Here is a 16,017-nt window from a genome sequence, read left to right on the forward strand (position 1 = left end):
CAGTAGATGAGTGGATAAAAAAGCTGTGGGACATATATACCATGGAATGCTATGCAGCTGTAAAGAAGGATCTCGTACCCTTTGGGACAGTATGGATGGACCTGGAGAATATTATGCTAAGTGAAATAAGCCAGGCAGAGAAAGACAAACATCACACGATCTTGGTTACATGTGGAATCTAAAGAACTTAATAAACTGATGAACAGAATAGACTCAATGACATGGAAGCATAAATCACACTGACGAATGTCAGAGGGATGGAGGAAGGCGGATGGGTGGAGGGGGAGAGAGTAACCAAAAAATTTATATGCATATATACACAACCCAAGGACACAGACAATGGTGGGGAGAGGGACTGGGAAGGGGGGTAGGACAGGGTGGAGTGGGTCATTGGGGAGAAAAAGGGACATTTGTAATATTTTAAACAAACATAAAATTTAAAAGTAAATACATAAATTAATAAATAAAGGCATTGAAAAATTAAAAAATAAACAAACAATAAATAAACAAATAAAAGCACGTATGGAAACCTGCCCTGCTGGAATGCAAACAGGCAGCAGGTATGAGGAAACAAAGTGTGGGAAGACTGCTGTTTTTTCTTGTGAATTGAAATGGTGTCTGTAGGAATGCTGATGCAATTGTATTTGTAAATATTATTGTGGTATATATAGTATTGTCATAGGATTGAAGAGAAACACAGTGTTTCCTAATGTAAGTGCTCTGAAAATGTTCATACTGTATATATGAGTATAGTTTGATTTTTTATTTTGGGGTTTGTTTGTGGGTTCAGATTGAAAAATTAAAACAAATCTTACTATATGAAAAATATAAAATAAAATAAAACTCTCTAAAAGCTTCCCATGTGACCTAGGGATAGTAAAAGCCATAGTTCTTACTTTTTTAGCGGCATATATAATCTGCCACCCACTCAATTCCAACTCATGTCCTATTCTAACTGTTATGAATTCTGTCTCCCAAAAATTCGTATGTTGAATTTGTAAGCCCCAGTACCTCAGAACGTGACAGCATTTGGAGACAGAATCTTTAAAGAGGTAATAAACGCTAAAGAAGGTCATATGAGTGAGCCTTAATCTGATAAAGACTAGTGTTCTTACAAGAAGAGGAGATGAGCCGCACTAAGGCGATATGAAGTGAAGACACAGTGAGCAGGCAACTGCCTGCAAGCCAAGGAGAGGGGCCTCAGAAGACAAAATCCTGACAAACACCTTGTTTTTGGAGTTCTGGCTTCCAAGACTGTGACAAAAGTAATTTCTGTTGCTTAAGCCACCCAGTCTGTGGTACATGTTACGGCAGCCTGAGCAAACCAATTCACTAACCAACCCGCACACCCCTTAGGTCACTGGGTTCCACTCGCTCTGGCCTCTGGAGTTATAAACACATTGGGGATGCTCGCCTCAGAGACACTGGCTGCTCCAACTGGAAATCTCTCCCCCAGACACCCAGACCTCATTCACAGCTCACAGGGCACATCGCTGAGGTCTCCCCTGAGCATCCTACCACTTAATACAGCACCACTGAACCCCACCGCATCAGCCTTCCCTATATACTTACTCTGCTTCATTTTCCTTGAAACTCGTATTTGTTAATTGACTGTTTCCCCCCAACAAAGAAGAGAGAAATGTTTGTCTGCATCCCAAACATCAAGAATACTACCTGGTACACAGCAGGTCATCAGATATTGTCTGAACATAAAATAATGTTCCCATCGCATTTACCTCTTCAGGAGAGAAAGGACAGCATTCGCTGTGCTTGAGTCTAAGCCAGTTGTGGGCTCATCCAGGAACAAGATGGATGGATTGGTAATAAGCTCCATTCCAATGCTAGTCCGTTTTCTTTCTCCTCCAGACACACCACGAACAAACTGAGTTCCAACCTAACACACAAATGTTATCATGATTACAAAAATAACCAAGAGGCACTCTATCTCAAATCCTCATTTATTCTGAATAGCAAATAAATGAGTATGTAGGAGAAGAGGTGGGATTCTCTTTAATTAGACAAGTAAACTGAGGCTCAGGTTAGAGCTGGTATGTGGCTAAGCGTGATATGAAGCCCATGCTTTAAACAGTTCTATGTGTTCCTTATCGAGCCAAATATTTAGTTTTAAGATCAGAAGTTAGAACTTAAAGACACAGACCTAACAAAGTAAAATCACAGTCCAAAAAGGGATGAAAAATAGGAGAGGAATAGGTGAAAACATCTGTAATTTATTAGTCTTCTTATGCACCTCCATTTCTGTCCTACCAAAAAGTCCTCAGTGGACTCACAAGAAGAGCTGGGCCTTGGCAGCAAAGAAAGTGCACTTTCTACCATCCACATTAGCACCTCCTAAATCACTGTAAGGCTTCCCAAATCGACCCTGTCTCTACCCTACTCACAGCAGAATTCCTGACCCCTTCTTTCAGGCAGATTCAGAAGGCAGAACACTCTACAAGTGACTGGCTCCGTCTTTCCAACGAGTCAGTGTCACTGAGTGTGGTGGGGGAGCAGGAAGGTTTGGGAGGAAGCAGGAGGCGGGAAACAGCTCTTCTAGTAAGAGTCTTCAAACAGAGAATAGTCAAAGGCTACTCATGCCCTTGATTAGATCCCATAACGATAGAGCTATAAAAGGCATTTTGAAACTATTGGAAAACTGTGAAAAAATATGGACTCTATATAGCTAATATTAAAATATTATTAATTTTGTTAGTTGGTAATGCTATTGTAGTCTTGTAGACAAATGTCCTTCTTTTGTAAAATAAAAATATGTTTTCAGAGGCAAAAAATGATATTTATAACTTTCCTTTAAATACTTCAGAAAGATAAACCTGAAGCCGTGATTGAATAACTCAGTATCAACTGGGAAATCTAGGTGAACGTTATTCGCAATCATATCATTGCATTAATTATACTGCAGTCATGTCATTACTACAGTAATCAGACCATTCTCCCTACATGTCTCTTATGTTTAAAATTTCATAACAGGTAAAACATCTTTAATCTATTGTTTTGATCAATTAGATAAATAAATTCTTAGCAGTCAACAACTGCCTTCAGCTCATGTTCCCTGGAAATCCATGCAAGGAACCCAGGCAATGAGAGCCTAATGGCAGAGGCAGGAAAGCACCTTAGTGGAAAGACAGAATCACATAAACAGAGTCCCAGCAAAGGGAGCCCACTCACTCATAAAATGAAAATAAGTGGTAAATGGTAGCAGCTCAAACTTATTCTTCAAAATAAAATACAGCAAAATACACTTTACATAAAGACTGTCAGAAGCATCATATGAAGCAGCAGCCAGCAGAATACCCCATCTCCATCACCTTTGAGTAGGGGCAGCCCAGGGAATTAAACTAGAGCCATGACAACCTGAGAAGCTCATCTTCACCCAAAACCTCAAATGTCTTCCCAGAAAATCTTCCACGTCTACTCATCAACTGTAAATCGTTCCCTCACTCATCTCATTTCCCCTTCCTGATCCTGCACAAACCACACAGGGAGCTACTTTGGTGTCTCTTGCCCACAGCTGTTACCTGTAACACCCAAGGGAGCCCGGCACATGGCAGTCTGTAAGCTACACTGGCACAAGAGAGGGAGGGAGGGAGGATGAGGGGGGAGGGGTGGGAGACAAAGTGCCCTAAGAAGGGCTATAGGAAAACAACTTGGGTGCTACACAAATTAGAAGCAAATGCTAACTGGACTGAAAATAATGTTGGAAGCAAAATTACAGCAAAGTCAAACATATAGAGCAATAGCCATGGGATTTTCCTCATTTATGAATTCCAGAAATATACCTCCAAAGTAACAGGACAAAGTCCCCTGGAGGAAGAGAGGAAGGCTAGCTAAAAAAGGAAAGAGAAAACAAAAACAGGAAAGTTAGTGAACAGATACTGAATGAGACAGGACTTAACACAATTAGTGTGGGGGCGGAGCAAGCGCTGTCATCACAGGGAAGTGGAGCCTGGTCTTTGCAAGAACATGTTTACTTACCAGCCCACACGGCCACACTTCACCTGCAGGATTCAGTCATTTTCATTTTCTTTTCCCGGTTAATTTCCACCTTCATATTATGCAGCTAGTCACTTTTCCCATCGTTACAGAAAGCAGCCACTTATGACCACACACATTATAGAAACTTCCAAATAACAGTAACACCACCCACCCAGGGGAGGGCATATTACCTTGGAATCTGCCACTTTAGCCAGGCCTAACTCTTGAATGACCAAGTTTATTCGTTCATTTTTTTCACGATTACTCATAGTTGATGGAAGGCGAAGAGCTGCCGAGAACTGCAAATTTTCTCTCACTGTCAGCGTTCCCATCACAACATCATCCTTAAGGCAAAAAGGCATTTTAACAAGACATATCAGGTCTTTTCAAGTAACATCAGTCGTCAGTATGTACAACTTAATCCACAAAAATGACATACCCAAGGGGAAGCTCTAGTTAATGATGAACTCACAGTTATACAAATATAAAAATAACTCCATATACAGATAGCTACAAAGCCTGGAGGAATAATTCTCATTCCCTAACTGTACACCTAAATAGAACACAGGTAATTAGGATTACTACTAGCAGACATTTCCAGACTGCTTTACACAAACATTTGTCAAAAAACTTTTCTAAACTAAGGGAAGGAGAGAGTTAAAGGTAGGGGAAAAGTAAGACAGTAGCTTCTTTTGGGAATATGACAACTAGAATTGGTATCATTGTCCTTATAACGTTCATTTTCTAGATTCTCCCTGCCTTTTCATTAAACACTATTCTATATCTTATGGGAGACTGTAAAAAGCTGGTATTTTAAAAAAAGCTGATTCTAGGCTCATGTCATGTAATCAATGGAAACCAAACTGAACTCCAGCAAGGCACTTGCCCACAGAAAGGAGGAGAAATCTAAAATGGAAATGGACCAATACTTACTTGTACCACATAACCTGAGTTACATTTGAAATTGGCAGGTCGAGGGGCTCCGTTTATCAAAACATCTCCAGATAATCCCTGTGGATCTTTCCTTGCAGCTAAGATATCTAACAACCTGTAAAAGGACATATATGGTGTGTTTTTCTCCAACTCAGGTTATATCTCTCAGCCACTCTGAGTACAAATTCTGTTCAAGTTAGAAAATTAGCTGATCAAGGAATTCTATGGTTCAACTATAATTACGTATTTTTTTAATCCCCAAGTTCCTTTTTTTACTCTGTGCTACAGTAAAGCCCCAAAATGTGAAAACACAGCACTGTTGGCTGATCCAGTGCAGAACTCACAAACAGCCCTCCACTCTGCCTGACCTCTGGGATCACAACACAGGCAATGTGCTCCTTTACTGAGGCTCACTCCATGATTACTCTGCTCCATCTCCCACTTTCACTGTCATCCCCTTCAATTTCCTCCCCATTAGCTCAAATCATAGCTGACAGCTGTATGTCAATCACCGATCACATCCTGGTAGTAAAGCTCACCTAACAGGACTCCCTGCTCCTCAGGGCAGAACCACGGCTGGATGGCTGCATGTGATCCATAGCGCCTAGGCCCAGGCCAGACATGCAGCAAAGACTCAACTACTACCTGCCCCGGTAAAAGCCAGCTTTGAAAGCACATTAAACTGCAAGGGGAAAGCTTACTGATTCTCTGTTATACTCACGAAGATTTGCCTCCCCCTGTGGGTCCCAGAATGGCGTTGAGGCCGGGTCTCATGATCCCACTGCAAATGCAGAAACAGGCCGGTTTACTGGTTCTGGTTAAAACCAGTTCTAAACATTTAGGGTCTGCATTTAGTACACTCAATGCAAGTTGAAGAAATTAGACAGGAAATAAGCACAAAACAACTTTTAAAGGAAGAGAGAAACCAAAATGTCAATTAATACAAGTCTAGTACACAAAGGATGTCATCACTAGTCAGCACCTATAGGAAAAATGGCTCAGGTCTCTCTAAATTCCTTTCCATTATTTTCTAAACCACTTACACTTTTTGGAAAAGGGCACACAAACTTTCAAGGTTCCCTGAAGTAAAAGATTCTCCTGAAACATCTGTTACCCTTACTTCTCTGACATAATGTAAAGTGCACCGCAGGTCTTGAGTAGCGATTGCTGAGAATTACTTCAGGCCGCCTGATCTGCCGCCCAGTCAAGTTCTAGATAATGAGGCAGTCGACGGGCTTCTAGAGCCACCAGCATTAGTGCTCTCACCACTCAATCTAGTCAGACCAAGGAACAATACATCTGAAGTAGAAATTCAATGACTGAAAAAAAGCACCTTGGGCATTAAAAAGAAAACCTCACCAGTTCCTAATGCTGACAAAATTCTTACTCCAGTTGTAAAAGTAAAACATATGCCCTGGAAAATTCTGTTTCGTAGGGGGAGACGCCACTTTCTATTGGGGATGACCTTTAGGGACGTACACACAGGGCGTGGACACTGCATGTTCCAAACAAATTCCGTAGATGACGGTGGGTAGAGAATATTCAGATAGAGGAGGAAGGTAGGAAAAAATTAAGGCAGAGTTGACTGTGCTGAGACTCAGGAAGAATGCAAACATGAATTTGAATTTCACCCCGAAGGCAACTGCTAGAATGGTTAGGAGAATGCGCTGGAGTAAGGAGAGGAAAGGGTGGCCCACCGCAGCCACAGGGGCCTGATGCAATGGAGGCCTGAGGAAGCCCCTTGGAAACCCCGGCGTCCACGCCCATCTCTGTGGAATTGGGAGGTAAATCCAACTTTACTCCCCAGAGGACACAGGACCCATTCCCCTGGAAGGTGCAGAGCAGAAGGCTATTCATTCCCAGACAATGACTTTCACGGGGGCAACTACTCGGATTATACAGCTGTGGTGAGTGACAAACTTCACAGTGCAGTGTCTGTACACAGTGCTTCAGCCCGGGAGTCCTATGAGACTTATTGGGGTGAGCACTCAGTAACAGGCATACATGTCTAATCACCATGTTGTACACCTGAAACTAATATAATAGTATATGTCCACTGTAATTAAAGAAAAAAATATTGACCCCATTTTTATAAACCCAGGAATGCAAGTAAAGAATTCATCTATTGCAGGAATATGTTCTAATGAATCATAGAAAAACATATGAAGCCTTGAGCAGATGACACTTTTAGTGTCCTGAGTTACTAATCTACTGAAACATAAGCAAGGTAAATGAAAACTCACCCAGTATGCAGTTGAAATCCATCCAACCTGCACATATTCAAATTATTTGTTACCTTCCACTTAACACAAAATCTGAAGTGATCAGCATTTTCTTGACTGTAATGTTCCACAAAAAACTTGTCAGCTTTCAGAAAGGTCAGGCACTTCTATCTAGGCATGTAGCAAAAGATAAAAGCTTTGTGCCTACCTTCCTCTCCTTACTTTCCTGGTCAGGGTTTCTTAACCAATACCAGAAAGCAACAAGGAACTAGGCATGACTGTATGTGTTGCTGCCTGAAGAAAGTTCTATCCAATTCTACACAGACCCTGATCTCACCACCACCCAATCAATACTAGGTCCCTGTCCTTTCTTCTCTACCTACATGCAAAAATTTTCTCCCCGATTTGTCATTTCCTAAACTTTTGGGAGCAGTTGGCTGCTACTGACAGAAAAGACCACAAGCGCATAGAACACATCAAGAACACTGAGAACACTGAGAGCCTGGTTGGCGTGGCTCAGTGGTTGAGCATCAACTATGATCCAAGACATCACGGTTCAGTTCCTGATCTGGGCCCATTCCTGGGTTGCAGACTTGATCCCCGGGATCAAGGGGGAGTGCAGGAGGCAGCTGATCAATGGTGACTCTCTCTTCACTGATGTTTCTATCTCTCTCTCCATCTCCCTTCCTCTCTCTGAAATAAAAAAAACATATGGGGGGGGGGCGGAAGAACACTTGAGAAGCATCTGATTCTATACAGGTTAGAGGCCATACCTGGCCCAAGAGCTCTTACAACCACTCCTCCAGGCTCACAGAGCTAGAAAAAGTGCTTGTTGTATCCAGGAATAATAATTTCCCCTATCAAACAAACAAATTAAACACATAGGCCATAATATCTGAAAAACCTAGACGCACTCCCCACTACACATAGAGGAAGAATCAGGCTCACTTCTCTAGAAATCAGAAGAACATGAACAATCCTAATGGCTGTCATCTGTGAAAGAATAGAGATATGTGGTCCCAAGTAGATTCTAGTCTCATTTCCCTCCTCGCTCTACTGCCCACTCCAGCACCAAGTGATGAAAGAGGAGAATGAAATGAAAAGAGAGGTCTGGCCGGGTGTGGCTCAGCGGTTGAGCGCTGACCTAGGATCCAGGCGATCAGGGTTCGATTCCCGGTCAGGTTCGATGCCCAGGTTGCGGGCTGCAGCTGATCAATGACTCTCTCATCATTGATGTTTCTATGTCTCTCTCTCCCTCTCCTTTCCTCTCTCTGAAATCAATAAAGATATATTTAAAAAAAAAAAGAAAAGAAAAGAAATGGAAAAAGAGAATGAAAATCACAGTTTTGTATTGATTTGGATCCTGAATTCTCTCACGTTGGACTTCCACTCCATAACTTAAGCTAAAATAGTGTTTTCTTATATTTAGTTTCTGTCTGTCTGTATAATGTGGGGAAGCATTAGGTAAATTGTTACAGATGATAAACAACTATATAAACAAGCCACTCATTTAAAACAAGTCTTTTAGAAAACCAAAGGACTTTCACAATATATTGTCTTTTCAACCCCCTGACTCTGCATTTAGAACATAAAGGATATAAGTGCATAATACCTAACGTGTCTGGCTCATGAAGTACAGTGAGTGATCTTATAGTTCATAGACTAGAATAATGAAGCTCAATTCTATCCCCACAGTTGGGAAGTTGTAAATCACACAACCAGGCCTCTTTCCACTAAACCAGAAGGCTTAGCCCAGGAAAAACTAAGTGACACATTAATTATTCAGTTTCTCAAACAAATGTTGATGCACATGATACAACCACTTTAAAAACAGTTTGGCCATTCTTTTAAAAATTAAGCTCATATTTAACATGTGATCCAACCATTGCACTCACAGTTGAGGAAAACAAATGAAAATATGTGTGTATGTGTCTGTACAGACATGTACACAAATGTCCATGCACCTGTACTTGGAATAGCAACACCTGTGAAGTTCACTGCTGTCAATAAAGCTACTTAAACAAAAGTTCATGCACATACTTGACATTCATCAGTACTTCTTTCTCAACTGTTTTCCGACTAAGTAGAGAGCCACTCTTCACTTTCACTCGATAGCAGATGTTATGAAAACTTAACACAGCTCCCTCAGTAAACGTCTTCTGGTCTTTGGGAGTCATCCCGGGGAGGCCATTGGTGTGTGTTTGTGACATTTGGATAAAAACTTGGTCATTACTGGAAGACATCTGGAGAGCTTCTGCCTTTCTGTAGAGGGAAAAGCAACAGCAAGTTGATAGTCCAGAAAATGAGACTGTAAACACTAAGTAATAATATACTTAAACCAAGTCTGTTTTGTTACAATCTTCCAGTTATAAAAGAAATAAGTCCTGCGGATGTAGTTTGCAGCATGGTAAGTATAGTTAACAACACTGTATTATCTGCTTGAAAGTGGCTAAGTGATTTTTAAAGTTCTCAGCATGAGAAAAGAAAAACATAACTGTGTGGTGATGGACGTTAACTAGACTTGTTGTGGTGACCATTTCACAATATATACAATCTTTGAATCATGTTGTACTCCTGAAACTGTTATATGTCAATTATATCTCAATTAAAACAGTAAAAAGATAGATATCTAAATCTTAAAAGAGTGCCAATGAATGCATAAATAAGCAGAACAGCCCTGGACAGTGTGGCTCAGTTGCTTGGGTGCCCTCCTGTGCAGGGAAAGGTGCCAGTTCGATTCTGGTCAGGGCACATGCCAGGGTTTCCAGCTTAATCTCCAGCTGGGGGCTGCTGGAGGCAGGAGCTCACATCGATGTTTCTCTCTCTCCCTCTCCTTTCCTCTCTCTCTCTAAAAATCAATAAAAAAATCTTTTTAAATAAATAAATTGAACAGCAAGTCGATGTTTCTCTCTCTCTCCCCCTTCCTCTCCCTCTAAAGTCAATTTTTTAAAAATTCTCACCCAAGGACATTTTTTCCATTGCTTTACAGAAAGAGTGGAAGGGAGAGAAAGAGAGAGAAACATCAATGGGTTGCCTCCTGCACTGCCCCGGGTTCAAGCCTGCAACCGAAGTACATGCCCTTGGCCAGAATCAAACCTACGACTCTTTAGTCCACAGGCCAATGCTCTAACCACTAAGCCAAACCAGCTAGGCTAAAATCAATAAAAAGGAGGAGGAGGGGGAGGACGGTGAGGTGGAGGAGGGGGGAAGAGAGGGAGGAGGTCCATGTATACAAGGGAATATTACTCAGCAATAAAAAAGAACGAAACCTTTCCATCTGCAACAACTTGGATGGATCTCTGGAGGGTATTGTGCTAAGTCTTTCATATTCAGTATCAAATTAAACTCGGAGGAACTAACTAGAACCTAGTCATCTCAGCTGAACAGTTTTCTATTTTCTACCAAATGTACTCCCAACACCCACCGACCGTCCAAGCCACAGGCGTCCCAAAGGGCAGTCACCACTCACTCAGCAGGTCAAGGGCTCGGGTCTCAGGTCCATGTGGTCGGCGGCAGACACTAAAATCAGCCCTATGAGCGCGGAGGTGAGTCCGCCAGCCCTTCCCCACCTACCTAAGGAAGCAGGTCCTACTTCACAAGCATTTGTACTGTGCTTTCCGACGTGAAGAAGCTTCTCCAAATCTCCCGGCTCCTGTCCAGGGGCCTCCTTCCTGCGTCTCCCAGTCTCTGCGGGAGGATCCTGGGCTCCCCCTTCCCTCCTGCGCGCTCGGGACTCGGTCTGTAACCGGGGACTCGGGACCGAAAAGCCCGCAGGAGGCGGCGTCCCGGCACCAACGCCCACGGCCCCGCGGACAGCCCGCCAAACGCGCCGCGCGCTCCCCGCGGGCCCAGCGCTCACGCGTGTGGGGACACCCGGCGAGGGGCCGGCCCGGGGTGGCGGTCGCGGTCGCCGTCAGGGTCGCGGCGATGGGCAGCGGTCCGCTAGCGGGGCGGCAAGAGAGCGCGCTGCGCGGGACGCGGCTTTATAACGCACGGCCCGGCCCGGGGCGGAGAGACGCGGGGCGGCCCCTCCCCCGGGTCCCGCTCGGGGTCCGCGCCCGCGGGAGGGCGGGAGGCGTGGCGCCGCCCCCTGGCCGCCAGAAGCTACGAGCGAGCCCCGGTCCCTGGTCGAGTGAGCACCGAGCTCCGCGCGGGATCCGCCGCCACCCCCCGTGGGTCCGGGTCACGCAACACTCAGGGGCAAGCCGAAAACTCTGTTCAGGGCTCGTAGGAAACGGACATTTGGGGACGAGCCCTGTAATCACAGGACTGCACCCCAGCTCACCAACACCTCGTCCGCCCTGGGTGGATTTGGTCACCGCAGGTGGCCCGCGCCCAAGCACCGGGGGTCGCTGGCGCCAAGGCTGTTCTCCTGGTGCCGGTCCAGAGCCAGTGGCGGCCTCTGTTTAATGCGCTTCTCAGAAATTAGGTTCCTGCGCCCCAGGCCCAGGAAAACAGGAGCGAAATCTACGAGGCGGGAGACGGCGGGGATGGGGGGGTGGATGGGGGGGGGGTGGAAAGAAAACTTTTTGAGTGTAAATATTACTGGAAACAGTTTAAATGTACTCTTTATAGTCCTGTAATAAACACTTCTTTGCAAGTCACTGATCTTATGGAAAAGTTGGAAAGGGATTTGCAAGATTCAGGACAAGCGCTGGTATCAGGCTTTATGAGTGCGTGTGGCTGTGCCAAAATCCACCTGCTGTATCTACTCCCGGAAATTAGTGCTTGCATCTAGATAGTTTCAGGTTTGCATTTACAAACAAAAATTATAATATCCGGCCCTAGCGACCTGGCTCCGTGGCTGGGCTTTGGCCCGCAGACTGGATGGTCCCGGGTTTGATTGGGGCCAAGGGCACACGGCTCCTTTGAGGGCTAGATCCCAGGCCTGGTCTGGTCTGGTGGGTGCTGGAGGCTACCAGTCAACGTGTCTCTCTCACACTATGTTTCTCTCTCTCTCTCCCTCTCTCTCTCTCTCCCCCTCTCTCTCTCTCTCTCTCTCCCCCTCCCTCCCTCTCTCTCTCTCTGTTCCACTCTCTCTGAAAAGCAATGGAAAAATATCCTCTATTGAGGATAAAAAAATATATTGGATGGATAAATACACCCAAATATTTTCATCTCTTCTGAACGGAATCAGTTCACCTCCAGCCAGACCAGCAGTGGTCAAGAGCACGATTATGACGAAAGCTGCCTTTGAAAGACAACCTTGAGGTGTTCCTTGTGTTCGGTCACCCATTCTTCCCCTTCTGGCACCCTCTTCACTCTGGTGGGATGGATCAAGGGCTTTACCCCTGCCAGCTTCAGAGTGGTGAGAAGCATGTCCCAGGGCCCAGTTGATTGTCTGGCGATCCAGTTTTCCATGTTTTGAATAAAACTCTGTCTTCGGCTTGTAATGGACCTGTGACAGAAAAATCCCTAGCATATGCCAAATCATTAATTACAGTCAGTGTTTGATTAAATGCTGCGTATAATTCTTAATTTTAGCATCATGACCTACATATATATCTCCTGTTCCTATATAGCAGCCTGAAAGGGTTGCCCATATATTATTTCATAGGGACTCAAACCAATCCTGCTTCAGGGAGCTACTCTAATCCTGAGCAGGGCAATTGGCAACACCTGATCCCAATGCAGATGAGTCTCCTGACACAATTTGGGTATATTCTCCTTTAGGGTGTGCTTCATTTTCTCAGTCTTCCCTGAGGCCTGTGGTTTCCAGGCTGTATATAGCTTCCAGGTTATGCCAAGAAACTTGCTGACCTTTTGAGTGATCTCAGAAACAAAAGCCCGTCCACTATCACCCTGTAAGCTACTGGGGAGTCCAAATCAAGAGATTATGTCCTTTAAAAGGGCCTTGACTGGTCAGAAGCCCTCTCTGTCTGAGTGGGGTTTGCCTCTACCCAGCCTGAAATGAGTCAACAAAAACAAGCAAATATTTTCAGCCCCCTAGACTTCGGCATTTGGGTGAAGTCCATCTGCCAATCTTTGAGTGGGGATTTGGCCCTGGCACTGCTTCCTCTCCTTCCTCCAATGAGGATCTATCTGTCTTAGAATTGTTCCTCCTGACATGTGGGGCATTTGGCTGTTACCTGAAGGATCACCCAAGAAATTCTGGGGCCTGTCACCGAGGGATAGATGTAGGAAGACAGTGTCCCTTCCATAGTGAGTGGCCTCATAAATACATTTTAAAATGAGTTCTATCAGTCATTCAGGAAGGAGGACAATTCTATGTTTATTTATTTTCTAGCTGTTTTTGGTTTCTTTAAACTTCCATTTCTCTGCCCGTCCCTGATCTGAAACACCAAAGTATTCTGGGTGAAACAGGGTCAAGTCTAGGGCAGGCATTAATGGTAACAAATGTTCACCCTTAGCCACATCCTTTGCCATTTTGTCAGCAATCCTATTTCCTTTTCTATCTCTGTATTTTCCTCTTCATGCCCTGGGCAATGAATTACAGCCACCTGGGCAGGGTTTAGGATGGCTTGTAATAAGTCCAGGATTTCTGGTACAAAATTGATGTCCTTTTTGCTGGCAATCAATAGCTCTCTCTCCTTACATGTCCATGGGGCATGTAAAACTAGAAAGGTGTATTTGGAGTCTGTATAAATGCTTGCACACTTTCCCTTTATTAATTCTAATGCTCTGGTAAGAGCAATTAATTCAGCCTTCTGTGCTGAAGTCCTTGGAGCCAATGCCTCAGCCTCTATAGTTTCGTCCAATGTGGCTATCTGCCCTGCTTTCCTCTTTCCCTGATCTACCTAACTGCTCCTGTCTACATATAAAGTCCAATCAGCCCCTTCTAGTGGGAAGTCCTGAAGATCGGACCAGCTAGCATGACCTCGTCTATGACCTCGACACAGTCATGAGACAGGCAAGTGCCATCAGGTTCAGGGAGCAGTGTAGCAGGGTTAAGAATCCTTACAATTTTAACAGTGGCATTGGGATTGTCCAAGAGTACCGCCTGGTGTTTCCCCATCCATCCTGTGGTCAGCCAGCAGCTTCCTCATTGTTCCAGTAGGCCCAGGGCTTGATGAGGCACTGAAAGAGTGATCGGTTGGCCAAGAGAAAACTTCCCTGCTTGTATAAGCTCACAGGTGGCCGCCACTGCTCTTAGGCATGCTGGCCAACCCTGAACTGTATGATCTAATTTCACAGAAAAGTATGCAACAGGCAGTGGGTGGCCCCCCAGAGTCTGAGTGAGAACCCCAAGTCCAATTTCTTTCCTCTCCTGCCTAAACAGAAGAAAAGGTTTCAGCAGATTTGGGAGACCCAAAGCAGGTGCCGTTGCCAGACCAGCCTTTAAGGTCTCAAAGGCCCATTCACATTCCTTATGCCAGTCCAGGGGACTGTCCTCTGGCCCCTTTAGAGCCTCATATGGGGTCTTGCTATGAGTCCAAAGCTAGGGACCCAAATGCGGCAGTGCCCAGCTATTCCCCCAAATCCTCTCGGCTGCCTCCTGGTCTTTGGGGGCTGCATCTGAATGATAGTGTCCTTATGGTCCCCTATTAAACTCCTTTTGCCAGGCTCCAGGAGAAAGTCTGCTTGCAAATCTGAGCTTTTGGAGCCAAGACCGTATAGCCAAAGCTTGCCAGGTGATTGACGGTGTCAATAGTGTTTTCCAGACAGTCCTCACATATGGGTCCTGTGATCAGGAGGTCATCCACGTATTGTAGCAGGATGCCCTTCTGAAACTGCAGCTCTTTCAGGTCTTTGCTTAGTGTCTCCCTGAAAATGGTAGGGGTGTTCTTGAACCCCTGGGGAAGGACTGTCCAACAGTACTGAGTCTTAACCAGAGTCAAGACTACGGGTCTTGCCGTTCAAAGGTGAAAAGCAGCTGTGAAGCCAGGTCAACCGGCACTCAGAAGAAAGTACCTTCGAGGTCCAGGACAGAGTACCATTCACTGTCTCCAGGTATCCCATTAAATAGAGTGTAAGAATTGGCCACAGTAAGATGTATATCCTGAGTGATTTCACTTATAGCCTCCACAGGTCCTAGACAAACCAGTATTCCCATTTGGGGTTTCTTTACTAGCAGTATGGGAGTGTTATATGGGGACCAGCATGGTGAAATTAGACCAGATTTGAGGAATTTTTTAATCAGTAGCCAGATTTCTTCCAAGGCTTCCTTTTTCAAGGGATACTGCTTGCTGAGGGGAATCTTTGCCCCTGGTGTTACGTCAATCCTGACCGGCAAAGCCCATTTGGCTCTTCCTGGTTCCCCTTGAGCCCATCCCGATGGCTGTGCCTGGGCCTCTATTTCAGCTGGGAATGGGGCTGGTTCAGGCTTACCTTGATCTTGTACAAGAAAACTGCCCGGCATGTTGCTCCTCTGGGAGGAAGATGATCTGAGCCCCCAGCTCAGAAAGCAAATCTCATCCTAGGAGAGAAATGGGACATCCGGGGGCATATAGAAACTTATGAGTTAGCTGGGCATCGCCAATCGTACATTCTAATGGCTCCAAAAAGGGCTGCTGCTCCAGAGTTTTAGAGAATCCCATCACTGTCGCTGGAATGAAGATTGGTTAGAGGGCTGTTGAGGATGGAGTAGGTGGCCCTTGTATCAATCAAAAGGCCCACTTTTTGCTTCTCCATTCAAGGCCCTGGGGGAGAGTGGAGACAGGCCTCTGGAGGGTCTGAGCCTCCGGGCCCCATGAGCCCTTTAGCATGACCGTGGGCGCTCTTTGTCCTTTGCATTTCTCTCCCCGATTGTCTTCCCTCTTTGGGGATTCATTCTTCCAGTGGCCCTTGCTTTCGCAGTGTGCACATTGATCAGGGGACAGAGGTGGCCTTCTTTTCGTTTCCTTTGGCCCTCTCTGCCTTTGGCTATTGGCCTCTTCTACAAAAGATGGTGGCCACTTGGGTTTTTTTCATT

At 45.0% G+C, this 16,017-nt stretch overlaps 1 protein-coding gene across 2 annotated transcripts in view; it reads right to left on the bottom strand.

Moving 5' to 3' along the window:
- Positions 1 to 16,017, bottom strand: part of LOC308555292 (broad substrate specificity ATP-binding cassette transporter ABCG2-like) — a gene marked incomplete at its 5' end in the record, with an annotated part of 75,216 nt that overhangs the window by 35,282 nt on the left and 23,917 nt on the right. Inside the window, 6 exons of one of the 2 annotated variants that reach the window (XM_081133352.1) lie at positions 1,737 to 1,894; positions 4,182 to 4,334; positions 4,924 to 5,038; positions 5,645 to 5,704; positions 9,186 to 9,407; positions 10,719 to 11,052. In XM_081133352.1, the coding sequence (XP_080989478.1) occupies positions 1,737 to 1,894; positions 4,182 to 4,334; positions 4,924 to 5,038; positions 5,645 to 5,704; positions 9,186 to 9,388 (689 nt within the window). Of the gene's footprint in view, positions 1 to 1,736; positions 1,895 to 4,181; positions 4,335 to 4,923; positions 5,039 to 5,644; positions 5,705 to 9,185; positions 9,408 to 10,718; positions 11,053 to 16,017 lie in introns of those variants that run through there. The other variant, XM_081133353.1, reaches the window with a different exon arrangement.

Source organism: Miniopterus schreibersii, assembly GCF_964146895.1.
Source record: "Miniopterus schreibersii genome assembly, chromosome: 1".
In the NCBI taxonomy this organism is placed as follows: domain Eukaryota; kingdom Metazoa; phylum Chordata; class Mammalia; order Chiroptera; family Miniopteridae; genus Miniopterus; species Miniopterus schreibersii.